The 15,182-nt window shown below is 43.0% G+C and overlaps 1 protein-coding gene across 1 annotated transcript; it reads left to right on the top strand.

The window, feature by feature from the left end:
- The first annotated feature begins 257 nt into the window (after nt 1–257).
- On the top strand, nt 258–11,640 carry ntmt2 (N-terminal Xaa-Pro-Lys N-methyltransferase). The gene is made up of 4 exons (XM_074668829.1): nt 258–631; nt 5,341–5,513; nt 9,893–10,145; nt 10,294–11,640. The coding sequence occupies exons 1-4, from the start codon at nt 430–432 to the stop codon at nt 10,548–10,550; spliced, it is 885 nt and encodes a 294-aa protein (XP_074524930.1). The 5' UTR covers nt 258–429; the 3' UTR covers nt 10,551–11,640.
- The last annotated feature ends 3,542 nt before the right edge of the window (nt 11,641–15,182 follow it).

The raw sequence follows: 15,182 nt of genomic DNA, 5'->3' as shown, positions 1-15,182 counted from the left end.
CGGTGTTTGCTGCAGTCAGAGCTCGTGTACAGTGACTTTTAGCCCAGACTCTGTCGGTCTGTGGAGCTGAGCCAGGACAAACCAGAAGCCGTGTGTACAAACAGGAGAAGACCTTTCTATTTCAGGAACACGTAATATAGCAACAAGGACGTATGGACTCTCATGTTCTGCTGGAATCCACAGCCTGACACTCAGCCTTCCTCCTCCTCCTCCTCCTCCTCCTCCTCCTCCTCCTCCTCCTCCCAGCAGGTGATCACAGACGATCGCTCGGAGCTGGCAGGGACGTGTTGGACGCTCAGCTGGACAGATTTAGCAGCAGCCACAGAAGCCAAACAGGAGACAGAGAGCGTAGCACTCCCACCCCAGCTCCTTCAGACACCCAGGACCACGGAGGACTCTGTGAGCCGCTTCAGATCCACCTGATCCAGCATGGAGATAACAGACACCGAGGACGAAAGCAGCCAAGCAACGCCAAACCTGGAGTACAAGGCGGCTCACCTGGCGCTGAGAGACCGCTGGAAGGACACAGACGACACCATGTGCCGCCACAGCATGTCCTTCCACCTGCACCACACGCTGCGGAGCGAGTTCTTCGCCAGCTACCTGTACCTGGTGGAGAAGATCCCTCTGGGTAAGAGCCGGGTCCTGGTGAGGCCCAGACCTCAGACCACTCTCACTGTCAGGGTCTACAGGAGTGCTTTGACCTTTGACCCTGTTAATGTTTGGGCAGAGCTGAGGAGTCTGCATGTTTGATCACAGGAAGTGATGATTTATGCTTTAGTGCTTTGCATAAGATCATTAATATGACCAAAACCCCAACGTTATCGCTGTGCACCATCACATATCATCCTATATTTCTATAAATTAAAGTATTTTTGGATATGTCATGTGTTAAAGATTTCTACACCCACTCATTCTGGGAGAATCTGAGTGGAGCTGGGTGACAAAAACAATAATTATTTGTGTTTTAAGAGTCTAATCACTTCCTGACTCTACCTCCAGACATATTTTACAATCCCTGAAAAAAATACACGAGAAAGTCAGCTGTCAATCATCATTAAACGTTAGTAAAGCCTTGTTTTTAACCTCGTATAACTAATGAAAACAAAACTTTTCAGAAAAAAGAGGACTTGGATACAAGACAGCCAAATGATATCTTCAAATCACCACAACAATCAGACGAGAGAAACATTTCTACCAGGTGGATTAATTTTTAAAGTTTGACCACAGCCCATCTGGAATGACTGGGGAGATGGATTTTTTTTACTTATACTGCAGCCAGCCACCAGGGGGAGCAGTTTTAGTGGAGACCTCACTTCGAACTGAGCAAGCGGACGTCCTTTTTTTTTTTTTTTTTACAGTAAATGATTGTAACTCCCTAAAATACACAGCAAAAAAAAAGAAAGAAAGAAAGAAAAGAAATCTTGTCCAGTTTTTAAGTAAAATTTGTTTGTTTCAAGCTAATGAAGTACAAATTGAGGTCTGACTTGCTTGTAAGAAGTAAAAAAAAAAAAAAAGTGCCAATAATTTTGCAAGAAAATTTGCTTAAAACTTGAATTATGTCTTAATACGAGAAACTTTTCTCTTGTTCCATCATCAGATTCTTTTTTTTACTTGTTACAGTAATTCAGACCTCATTTTCTCTTTAAATAACTTGAAACGAGACATTTTTCTGGACTGGTCAGGTAAATGTGGCTCATGTTAAGTCTAAAAAAACATTTTCTACTGATAAATAAGACAAAAACACTTGATAAGATTTCAGTTTTTCCAGGTTTCTCCTCATTTGGTAAAAGGACTGAAATTAATGAGCTTTTAGCATGAAATCAGCAGACACATGAAATACAGCCAGGTAGCATTTATGCTAATAGCATGTTGACACTTAGCACGTCACAGTGACTTAATAAAGAATGTATCTAAAAAAAAAACAAATAGAAGCAAAAATAATTGGACTACGTGGACTGAAATATCATCAAATAAACAGAAAAATAAAGGAGTGAACTCACGCTCAGCCTTCCTGTGGCCTGCAGAGGATCTGAATGATGCTACTTCCTGTGGATCATGTGACCTGTGGAATGTTCCACTTTTTTCAGAGGGGGTAATGTGTTAGTGTAACCAAGCGGCAATCTCTGGTCTAAGAATATGAGACGATGCTGAAGTGCTAAAATCTGCTGTTTCTCCAGTGTCCACTAGAGGCTGGCTCTGGAAGTACAGGAAGTCACAAACACACCAAGCCAAAAAAAAGCTGTTTTATTTGTTTTTATTTACAGCCTGGTTCAAAAAACGTCTCCTGTCTGAGTCGCTAATTTTGCTACCGGCTCCCACTGAACAGGGGGTGGATTTTTTTCTAACTCAGCCGTTCAGAGGATATTAAGATCGCAAGCTCCCCCAATCAGAGGCACAGCTGAGGGTCACGTGACTGACAGACGCCCTATGGTTGTAGGCAAAGCCCTTGCCACTACCAATATGGCCGCTATAGCCAATCTGCTTCAATTTCAGTTATAGAAACAGACGGATGATGAGTGTAACAGGCCTGAGTGCAAACCCTGGGGACGCCACTTAGGAGTCAACTTTAACTGATTGTTTTTCTCTTTTCTTAAAGAAAATAAACACAAGTACAGTTTGAATAAAGAGTAACACAAACACGTAAACACAAAACATTTCTGAAGGATTGAAGTTATCAAAACTGTATCTGACAGTTGGTTTTATCATGCATTAAGGACGTAATGGCACCAAGCAGCCCGTTCAGGAGAAACCAGGACCACATGGATCCACTCAGAGCTTCACAGCTTTATTTGGACTGAAAGTCCCCGAAGCGTCTGATGACCCGTGTAAGCAAACTTTAGCTAGAAAGGTATTTTAGGCTGCCTGTGGAAATCAAGACGCTTTCTACGGACTGTGAATGTATACGTTGTTCAGATCATCTGTCTCCTCATGAAGTAACCTGATGAGTGATGCTCGAACCGTTTCCATAAAAGCAGCGAATGAAACCACCAAAACATGTTTGTTAGCATCAAACTGAGAGCCCGCCTCTGGCTGCAGGCGTGAAGGAGCGCCTCAGGTGTAAATCTTTAGTCACAGATTCAGTCAACAAATGAGGAATCTGGCGTGAGAGCAGATCATCAGAAAACTTTCTGGTTTTTCTTTTTAGGGGAATTGTCCACTGGAGTGTGAGCAGGCTGTTGAAAAAGTCCTCACGGTAAAAACTGGAACCTGAACAATTTTTTTGTTCTTTTTCAGTAAAATGTTCAAACCGAACCTGAGCCACGTTCACATGAAGCTTCGCTCTTACATAACTCCTGTCAGGCTGTTCCCCCGTCCATCATGAGACCAGAAACTGGAGATCCTGCCCCGTTGGCTAGTCTAGGTCTCCTTATTCTCTTCCCTCGAACCCGATCCGAGGCCCATTAATGGTGCGGCACGTCAGGCACGGAGGCTCTTACTCATGTCAGTCAGTGCTGACATGACGGGATGTAGACCCTCTGAGTGAAGGCCGTACTACTCTTTAAGTTTAACCTTCACATCCTGTATCGCTAAAGGTCAAAGGTCAGAGCCTCTTCACTTAAAAATGTGAGATTAGGAACGTGGGGGCAGGACGCCGACTCTTCCCTGGCAGTCGTCTACCCTCAGGGTCACATGACGCGTAGCTGCCAGCTCTGGGCGCTGCGCTCCGACCTGATGCCAGGACAAATCCCCAAACATCCCCTCACAAAGTGCCCGCTCGTGTTTTGCTTGTTTCTACACCTTGTTTCCAGCGCGGCTCCCAGGTGCTGACGGATCCCCTCTCCGTCTTGGCCTCCTGCCTCGTCCTGGAGCCTCCAGCAGCGGGAAATAAATCCCCCCTCTTTAAGTTTCACTTTGGTGTCATGAATTCTGCCGCTGGAGATCCTTGACAAGCGCTCGGACATTCCCCCGCCGCCCGCCCTCCGTCCCCTCCGGTCCAGGGAACGTGTCCCCTAAGCCTCAGATACGCGGCGTCCATCCTGCAGGATTTGTCTGAGCTCAGCAGATCGGAGGGGATGGTTTAAGAAGCCTGTGGTTCAGTTTGTTACGTCCCTGACGGGGCAGGAAAAAGTCCAGATTTGTCCAGTCCCTGTCAGAGGATCATCCTAAAAAGCTTGTTAGGTTTATAACCCTGGAGATGAACGAGCAGCATGTGATCTTATCACATAACAGCTGAGCAGAGTGTAAGACAAGCACCGCACGTCTTTATTTATAGTCTTCTGCTAATCAAATTATCATTCTGCTTTTCCTCGGAGACGCTGAGCGCTCCACTGTCGTGATGTGTCCACTGTCACCCATAATCCGTTTGTGACTCCTCTCATACGATCCTGCTCAGTGTCACAGTGCTTCAGAGACAAGACCCTCTGGGCCCCCGTAGTATCTTTACCTGATTCACACCCTCCTCTCCTCCTCCAGTCTCTGCTCTGGCTCCTGTCTCTTTAAGAACTGATGTTAAAGTCCTGGTTCTTGTTGTTCTACACAACCTTTATGCTGCAGCTCCATCAATGAGGTTCTAGAATGTTCATCATCAAGCACAGAGAGCTTTCTGTCTTTGTGATGTCACTACATTCCGGAACTCTCTGAGAGGCCATATAGAACACCTTTATGTGATGACCTCATCAACTGATGATGATCTGGTGCTATTTTTAGAAAAGTGTTTTGATTGGTAGAGGTTTGAAAATCTGCACATGCTCAGTCTGAACGTTTTAAACATCAAATGGCGCTATCCCTCCTCCTTAGCTAGCAGGATAACTCCTCAGCGTAGCTAGCGTCACTTAAAATCCCTGTGAGTTCCTCTGTGATCTAGAAAAAGTCTCTCTTCTAGATATCTGCCTGATCCTGATCCACACTTTAACATGAGATTATCTGCACCAATATAGGTTGTTCCAAAATGCTACTTCTTAGCTTCCTGATCTGGTCAGAGTGGACCGGACTGATTTACAGCACGTCTAAGTCTCTATGACAACACCACGCCAGCTGATGAAGTTTATCAGAGAGAAGAGAGATCTGTGATTTTCTCTGCTGAAAACGTTTCTGTGATTAATTTTGTAGTGATGGTGGACACTGGAGCCTAACTGTCAGACAGAAAAAGGACAGAAGAGCAGAAGAAAGAGAAACAGGAGAGAGATAGAGCACCAGCTAAAGGCTAATACACGGGCTAAGACCAGAAAAAGACCTTAGGTTAGACGTTATACTCTTCTGCAGTGATGTAGGGGTGCACCCCAGGGCGCCATGACATCACTGTTTATTGTCGGCTCTTTCTTAACGTGTGATGTCATAAACACAGGGTAAAATCTGTCCTGACTGAGCCCTGTTGTCCTCTTTGTCTCTGCCGTACAGTGAAGCTGTTCCCCGTCACCTGTGAGTACATCCAGGGGGAGAAACAGTTTTACTACAGAGCCCAGAAGTTCTACGAGGACGTCCCCGCCTCAGAGGAGGGCATGATGGGAGATTTTGTGGAGATATCCAACGTTGATCTGGAAGGTTCGCGGCAGTTCCTGAAGAGGTTTGTGGTGAGTCGTAAAAAGTTACCTCAGTCTTTTCTTCAAACAGATCTGAGCGACATTCGAGAAGCCTCATCCGCTACTGTAAGGACTCCTGATGGATCCATTTCCACTGCAGCAGCTCTCTGTGTGTGAACATGTCAGGATCTATTCTGAGACAAGAATCCACCGTCCTGACTGTAAAGACACACGTCTCTGTGGGATGCTAGAGGAGGAGGCGGTTGCTAATATTAGCTCGTACATGATGCCAGCGCCGTAAACACCACAACCACAACGAGCTCAGCAAAATGAAGTCACCGACGACAGACGACAGACGACAGACGACAGGCAGATTTGATTAAATTCAACATTTCTTAACTGAGGAATATCAAACATGGTCAAAGTGGAGCCTTATTCACTACAGCTGAGACTTTAGGAAGCAGAGTTTAGGGATCAGCCCCAGTTTGCAGTGTACAGATAATGTGCAAAAAGGAAGAAACAAGGTGCAGAAGCTGCTGTTTCAATTAGCACTTTAAATTCCTAACATTAGGAATTGAATTAAATAAAATTAGAACTGAAATCCTGTATCAAAGCAAATTAAATCCTGTAACATTTGGACTTTAATCTTGTAACTTTGGGACTTTGACCCTACAATATTCGGGCTTTAACCCTGTAACATTGGGACTGAAACCCTGTAATATTGGGACTGTAACCCTGTAACATTGGGACTTTAACCCTGTAACATTGGGATTGAAACCCTGTAACATTGGGACTGAAACCCTGTAACATTGGGATTGAAACCCTGTAACATTGGGACTTTAACCATAAAATATTGGGACTTAAGACCTGCAATATTGGGACTTTAATCTTGTAATTTTAGGACTGAAACCCTTCAGTATTGGGACTGAAACCCTGTAACATTGGGACTGAAACCCTGTAACATTGGGACTGAAACCCTGTAACATTGTGACTTTAACCCTGTAACATTGTGACTTTAACCCTGTAACATTGGGACTGAAACCCTGTAACATTGGGACTGAAACCCTGTAACATTGGGACTGAAACCCTGTAACATTGGGACTTTAACCCTGTAACATTGGGACTTTAACCATAAAATATTGGGACTTAAACACTTTAGTATTGGGACTTTGACATTGGAAGGTTGGAATTTTAGCCCGGAAACATTGAGACTTTAACCCTTCAGTATTGGGACTTTAACCCTGTAACATTGGGACTTTAACCCTGTAACATTGGGATGTTAACCCTGTAACACTGGGACGTTAACCCTTTAATATTGGGACTCTTTTTCTTTGACATTGGGACTTTATTCTAAGATTAATTGGATACAATCCTGTAACATTGGGACCTTATTTTTATTTATTTTTTCCTAATCAGACCTTTAGGCTTATAAAGTTGAGTTTTCATCTCTTAACACTGTGACTTTAATCAGTTAGCATTTAAGGCTTTAAACTGCTAACATTGAGACTTTTACGTTTTGTCTAAGACACTCTTATTGTTTTTCCTATATTAAAACTATTCCCACAGCATTATGCTTTTAATCTCATGTAATCTTGTATTTAACCTGGAATTGATGATTTTCTTCATCCACTATCATAGTTTATGCTAACAAATTAGGCAAAGAGTTTTCTTTAGGGTACCAAAGACAGCGTTAAAGAGAGAACTTAAAGTGACAGTGACTGCATACTCAGAATATAAGATATAAAAGGAAGTCTGGCTTTTATTTTGAAAAGTAAACCAGGAGAAGAAATGTGACTTCAGATTCTGTAAAACAGTGTTTATCATCCTCAAACAGCAGAATGTAGGACGCTCACGTTCCTGAAAGCTGACTCATTCAGTTAAACACTCTGCTCCCTGGAGTCCACCCTAAAGGGTCTAAACTTTACCACGTCTTAATTTGAAGAGCTCCAAACCTCCAGGTCTGATGGAGCACTGCAGTAAATCTCAGACTGATCATGTGAGCGTCCAAACAGACCCAGAGTGTTTTAGATGTTTGGGGGACGTGCATGTGCTAATTCAGGAGGCTGGCCGTGGCCCAGAGAGCGGGCTATTCAGAGGATCAGTTTTACAGCAGCGCTAATTATAAACGGCTAAGATGGGATGTTTCAGAGAAGCTACAGATGGCTGAGTGGATACTTAATGTCAGCGCTAACGGGAACACAGTAAGGCCCAGGCTTAGGAGCTTCACTGGATAATACAATAAAGACAATCTGACCATAGTTTGAATAATGACAGTTCGATCTGAAAGAGAGTTACAGCAGAAGTAGAAGAAATGATGAGTCTAAGAATAGAATAGAATAGAACAGAATAGAAAAGAATAGAATAGAATGGAGATGGCACCAGCAGGTCATCCTCACCTCCTTCTCCTCAGCTCACAGAAAACACCAGCCCCAGCACCGGTTAGCATGGTTATGCTACAGGCTGCTAACAGCTGGAATCTTGTGTGTAAACAATGTGACCATTAGGGCTGGGGCAATATGCTTTTCTCCCGATAACACCAGATCATGTGAAAAAGCTAAATGATGATGATGATGTCTATATCAGGAGCCATATTTTCCCCCAAAAATACACATCACATGTGACAATCAGTTTTAAAACTGTAAGCGCAAGCAGTCTGGTGTCAATGGACAACAAATGGAAAGCAAAAGTAATGACAGCCTCCAAATGCAAAAAAAAAACAAAAAGAGCAGATAAAAAAGACAAAAAAATTACCACATGAAGAGGTTTGCTGCAACAGACAGCCACCAGGAGGCGCCTTGAAACAAAATTGAAATAAAATTAGAGGGTTAAATCTGTAAATTTATCTTTTTTTTTTTTTTTATTTAACATTTTTAGATCCCCAACATTCTATTGCAACTTAATTAATGAATCAATCTGACAGAAACATGAGTTACAGAATCATTCACCAACAGATTTTAACACTAACAACAAAAAAAGATGATTAAAGGAAAAAAATCAATATATATTTTAAAAATCAAGTATTATTAATCTTTCAATGAAATTGAAATAATTAAAAAAAATCATTAAATTTCTGTTTTGTAATTTTGTATTTTTTTTTTAATTTTTGCAAATTTTTGACTTTCTAAATTTTGGGGTATTTTTTTTGCAATTTTTTTACATTGTAATTTTTTGAACATTACCAAATGTATTAAATTTATTTTTTTTTGGAATCTTTTGGAATTCCTTTTTTTAAAATTAAAGTTTAAAAAACACATTTTTAAATATTTTTTGAATTATATGTTTTTTATGACCTTTTTGCAAACTTTTTGGAAATTTTGCAAACTTAATTTATTTCAATATTTTTCGAGTTTCAAAGATTTTCAAATATTAAAATTTATTAAATATATGAATAAATTCAATTAAATTAAAATAAATAAATAAATTCAATAACAAATTTCAAATAATTCAACTTTATTAAAAGTTTGAACTAAGTTATCACATAAACAGCTGACAGATATTGATACTGGTTGAAAATGCTGACTTCATTCCCACAGTCTCAAAGTAAAAACAAATTTTCCCACTGACAGCCTGAGCTGCAAACATTGCTCCAGACACAGCTGCTCAGTCTGACAGTTGTTGCTTAATTTGTCTTGTTTGCTGTTGTTTGCATGAATCCAGTGCCTGAGAATGAGCTCATTTTGATTCAGCGTCCCTGATTTACAAACCAAGAGACTCCGTACATATCCGTTCAGACCTGACGTCCCATTAAAAACACGTTTGGAAAGACTACATCCAGATTAAACAGAGCTACACACACACTGGGAAATATGGCAGTAATTCAACAAAACCAGGAAGCCTCCTGTAACAAGCGCCGAGCTCCTCGGGGCCCCATCTTTCATACAATCACACACCGGGGCCCCCGATGCCGAGGGGTTGGAGTGAGGTCAGAATAGCAAATGAAAAGGAAAGAAAAACCGGCATGATTCAAGCGAGGTGACTTCTTGTTCCCTGGTGGTAAAGTTCAGAGTTTCTCTGCCCTGAGGAGCTGAGGTCGACTCGTTCGGCGCGCGGCGCTTTGAGGCTGAGAGGACGGACATCTGGAAACACGGAGAGGAAAGAATACTCTCCTCAACGACTCAGAGATATGGTAATAACACGCTGCAGGGAAACGGACATTTCTCTATCTGTCAAACATGAGTCCAGCTCCTCTCTGATGGTTTCCACACGGAAATCACAAAATATCTCCAACTGCTCAGAGTTCCCACTGAGGTACTCCAACAGACCACGGAGCGGTGAGACCAAAAAAGATGAAAAGTTGTGGTTGAATGGTTGATTACGCTCCCCGTATGAAGAATGCATCCAGCAGTTAAATTTTGAGAAAGATGAGACTTGGATAAATGTTTGAAAACATCACGGTGATGGATTAAAACCTGTCGACCTTTCACCCTCAGGGTCCCGGTAAGGCGGGGACATACCGAGCCCTGGACTGTGGCTGCGGGATCGGCCGAGTGACCAAAGGCGTCCTCCTTCCCGTGTTTGAGAAGATGGAAATGGCGGATATGATGGAGCACTTCCTGCTGCACGCCCACGAGGAATACCTGGGAGACGACGCCGACCGCATTGAGACGTACTACTGCTACAACCTGCAGGAGTTCACGCCTCCCAAGAACAAGTACGACGTGGTGTGGATGCAGTGGGTCGCCTGTAAGTACCAGGCCGAGTTCAGGGGTTGTGTTTGAAGGGGGTTGTAGTGTCATGTGTTATCATGACTTCCTCCTGTGAGTCAACTAGACCGCCATTTCCCACGTGTCCAAGTCAAGGAGGTGACTTACGATCGACTGTCTCTCATCAGGTCACCTGACAGACAAAGACCTGACCAACTTCCTGTTCCGCTGCAAGAAAAGTCTGCGTCCAAACGGGGTCATCATCCTGAAGGACAATATGGCGCGGCAGGGCTGCAAGCTGGACCCCATCGACAGCAGCATCAGCCGCCACCTGGACATCATGAGGGTCATCATCGCCAAGGCCGGCCTGGAGATCCTGGCTGTGGAGAAGCAGGAAGGATTCCCAGAGATCATCATGCCCGTCTGGATGATCGCCATGAAATAAACGGTGGAAAGGTTCAGGGAGATCCAAGCGTAAGCTGAATTCACAGGTTGTCCTGATCCTGACCGGACTCGTAGAGAAACAACCCTTGACAACAGATATCAGAGATCTACAGAAACACCATCTATCTGTCCACTGGACCAGATTCATGTTGGCATCTTTCTGATCTTATAACGTCCTGTTTCCACCAAGTGGTTCAGTTCAGTTTGTCTTGGTACGGCACGCGTTTTGTGACGTTTCCTTTGACTAAAACCAGGACTGGTCCCCAAATTACCGACCCGTACTGTCCCACTTTTTGGTAACATTCTGTTGGTGCCAGACATACCGATCCAACCCCAGAAGGTGGAGCTAGAAAAACCAAAGTCCTTTGATTGGTGTAAAGAATGGTCACTTCCTGTGTGACACCGGCTGCTGTATTTCTCCTGGCGGCACAAAGTGTGTATCAAAGAGACACATGCCAATCACAGAGAAGACGAATTGCTGGATGTTTTCATCGTTGCTCTTTGTTTACTGTGTCATGTTTTTCTTCTTTATTAGATTACACGTCACACTATCACTTAGCTGATGTGGCTATCAGCATCCAGCTTATACGCCGCCTACCAAGAAGGACACAATTGGCTGTGGAAACACAAACAGGATCAGGCTTTACTGATCCAACCCGTACCAAACTGTACTGATCCGTACCGGACCACTTGGTGGAAACAGGGCGACACAGAACCCCAGTTAAAGATGGTTGGTACAACAGATGGATTCAGATTTACTGTTTGGTTTCTCCTCAGGCTGAATGATTCAGATCAGTGTTTGACTAAATCCAACATGTTCCAGCAAAGACAGAACGTATCCAGGATGATTCTGTACCATGTTGCATTTAGTTACAGAGTACGCTTAGCATGATTTCTGTATCTGGATGTTTTCAAACCAAAGATACTGAGAAGACAGTTTAGAGCCAGTCTTTAGCAATCAGCCTAGTAAAAAGCTGACTCAACTTAGCTTTAATTCAGCTAAGAAACAATTAAAAAGAGGGTTTTCTGTTTCTCTGGGGCCTCCGTAGTAAAAATAAAAATCTCTGTTTCTCTCTGGTGTTTAGTTAAAGTCTTCCCTCCTCCTTCAGTCTCTGCTCTGGCTCCTGTCTCTTTAAGAACTGATGTTAAAGTCCTGGTTCTTGTTCTTAAAGCTCTACACGGCCTTTATGCTGCAGCTCCATCAATGAGGTTCTAGAATGTTCATCATCAAGCACAGAGAGCTTTCTGTCTTTGTGATGTCACTACATTCTGCCCTGATGATGTCACTACATTCTAGAACTCTCTGATCTCTCTGAGTGATTTTAAATCAAAGTACAGACCCTTAGCTTTTAACCAGCTCTGACTGTTTTATTATCACTGATTAAACTGCATTTATTGGCCAGGTCTTAAAAGAAATCTCTTCTCACCAGACTGAACAAATAAGAGTATTTAAAAAAAAAAAAAAATCTGATATTTGTTGGAAATTATTTTAGTGAGTGTGAACAAATCTCTGGAAATCGATCCCAAAAAAACTCTAAAAATGAAATCAAATTAAGAAAATGTTAAAGCAGATTGTTGAAATGAGTGTGTTTGTAACAACACTCACTGTGCAACCACATTTCTATTATCTTATTCATTCATATTTTTACACTCATGCTTTTTATCGTCTTGATTCTGACCCTCTGGGGCCCCCGTAGTATCGTTACATGATTTACAGCTTAAAATATCCCTGTTTTTCTCTCCCTGGTGTTTAAGGAAACACTTTAGAAACTTTGCTGACAGGATGGGACATGAGACGGAGTGGGGCAGAAACTAAACACTGGCCGTCTTCATAAACGCTCTCAAACAAAGGGTCAAATCAAAAACAGTTTGAGACCAAAGTTTCAAACTGATAAAGTTAAAATAAAGAGCACAGATTCTGGGATGATGTTGTTCCAGCAGAAAGATGTTGTTTGGTCGCTCGTCATTAGTCAGCTGACCTTAGGACTTGTTGGTCCGTTCTTCCTCCAAAGGTCAAGGCCATGGATCACTTTAACACCACAGCTGCTCCAGATGACTTCCTGCCAATCTGTGATTCCTATTACAAGGCATGCTGGGTAATTTATTCATCTGCTTTAACTTGATATCCAGATACAGATCACATGCTAACGCCAGGTGGAGAGGAGTCATTCAGTGCTCTGGTTGTGGATGTAAATATGAGCTCTGTCTTATTGTAAGTATGTGTTTTATACTGTGGCCTGTAATATCGCTGACTTTTAGATCTGAAGTTTTTATATTGTTCACTTTTTGTCTGTTTTTTTTTCTGCTTGACAGTTTGTTTGAGATGTTTGTGCTTAATGTACACCACTGCTCATCAGTCTTTGATCAGCCCCAGTTTTCCAGTTTTTGAATAGAAATGAAGTGGTTTAAAGTCCCATTTCTCTCTGAAATTAAAGTATGACAAAGATAAACATTGGGGCTATTTTTTTCTGTTTTGGGTCACCTGACCATTTTTTCTAGATTTTGAATTCCAGATGTTTGTAAGGGCAGTTTAGCGCACATTTTGGCTCTGAAGGAGCAGACTATGGTCCCCAAATGGGCACCATAGGGTTCCTTAGGGGTACAGAAGTGTGCGTTTTGGCCCCCTAAAGGGTATTTCAGCGCACTTTAATCCCCCAAGAAGGCACTGAGAGCATGTGTTTACTCCCTTAGATTATTAAGCGTGCGTTTTGGCTCTCAAGAGGGCACTAGCCTCATTTTGGCTCCCTAAAGGCCATGAAATTTCAGGGTTTGGCTCCTTTTTGGACAATTAAATGCACTTTTTGGCTTCCTTAAGGCCACTAAATTGCAAGTTTTGGCCCTGTTAGGGTCACTTCAGCACACGTTCTGGCTCCCTTAGGTTTACTAGCATCTATTTTGGCTCTGAGAATGCACTAGCCTTAGTTTTGGCTCCTTTGAGGCCACTTAAGTGCAAGTTTTTGCCCACTAATGGTGACTTTAGAGCATGTTTTGGCTCCCCTTTGAGCACTCTGGGCTCCCTTAAGGGCACTATAGTGCGAGGTTTGACTTTCAAAGGACACAAAGAGCATGCGTTTTGGCTCCCTAAAGGCCACTCAAGTGCAAGTTTTGGCCACATTATGGGCACTTGTCTAGCACACGTTTTGCCCCCCTTTAGCTTTAGGAACTTTAGGATGCCCTAAGGGCACTTTAGTGCACATTTTGGCTCCCAACAAGGCACTTAGAGCATGGTTTGGCTTCCTTAAGGCCACTAAATTGCAATTTTGGCCCTGTTATGGTCACTTCAGCACACGTTCTGGCTCCCTTAGGTTCACTCACATGTGTTTGGCTCTTTAGAGAGCACTAGCCTTAGTTTGGGCTCCTTTGAGGCCACTTAAGTGCAAGTTTTTGCCCCTTTATGGACACTTTAGCGCAGGTTTTGTCTCCCCTTTGAGCACTCTAGGCTCCCTTAAGGTCACGCTAAAGTGTAAGGTTTGATTTCCAAAGGACACAAAGACCTTGTTTTGGCTCCTTTAAGGTTATTTTAGCATGTGTTTTGGCTCTTAAGAAGGCCTTAGCCCTGACTTGGCTCCATTAAGGCCACTCAAGTGTAAGTTTTGGCTCCCTAAAGACTACTTTAGCACACGTTTTGGCCCGCTTTAGCTTTAAGGACTCCTTCAGGGACTCCTTCAGGGGACTTTAGCATGCTTTTTGGCTCCCAACAAGGCACTTGGAGCACGTTAAAATACTTCAGTTTGACCTTTTTTTCTAGACCTTTCTCTTTCTTGTACCATTTGAAGCTGTTGACTGGACGTAAACTACTGGACTTTCAGTAAAAACTGGGTAAACTGGGCTGGTTTAAACCTTTTCAGCAGGAGTGTGTATTTGCTTGAACTGAAGCTGCTTTTCAGGAATAAAAACGTCAAACTCAGAAACACATGGCTGTATTTTCATGATTTTTCCTTACCAATGCTCTTTTCATTTTTAATAATTTTCATCCTCCTAACATGCTAACAGGATTAGCAGCGGGTAATTCCAGATGGTTATCATAATCAGGAGTGAGTTTGCCCCGCTCAGTGAGCGCCCTGCTCGCTCAGATCCTCTGAAATCATTATGCTAATCTGCGTAAGTATTATTGCTGTTATTATTTTGGTGGACTAACAGTAGAAGCAGCACATTGTTTGGGTAATGACTTTCAGCTGCGCCCCTGAGGTGGACGCTCGCCCTGATTATTTCCTGCTTTTGACAGACACTGCCTGCTTTCATATCTGCCCTGGCCTCGTTTCAGGCCTGTCAGATGGCGTCTGCCTAAAACACATCCAGGAGTCGCCTCAAATACTCACCGTTTGCGTGCGTAGGAGCTCGACAGGAGCAGTTCGGGGCCGTTCCTCCCTGAGCTTTTATGAAAGGATAGTTTGTCAATGAGCTGACTGGCACAGAGAGGGCGCCCAATCATCAAAGAGCAGAGGGCGCGATGGCGTGAGATGATCCGCACGCCGTGTTTCCCCCGTCAGAATGACTCTTTTCAGACGTGAAAATCCCAAACACATTTTCCACATCCCGTATGAATTAAAGATCAGAATGCCCCAAAGTTAAACTGGTACCTGCTTTTTTCTCTGCTCCGGCAAATAGCAGCCAAATGTGCTGTCACCTTTTC

The sequence above is a fragment of the Halichoeres trimaculatus genome, unplaced genomic scaffold, assembly GCF_033239565.1.
Source record: "Halichoeres trimaculatus isolate MK-OKI-2021-1 unplaced genomic scaffold, fHalTri1.1 fHalTri1_scaffold_4, whole genome shotgun sequence".
NCBI lineage: Eukaryota > Metazoa > Chordata > Actinopteri > Labriformes > Labridae > Halichoeres > Halichoeres trimaculatus.
Note: the sequence above shows the minus strand (reverse complement) of the source record. Positions and strands in the feature narration are given on the sequence as shown.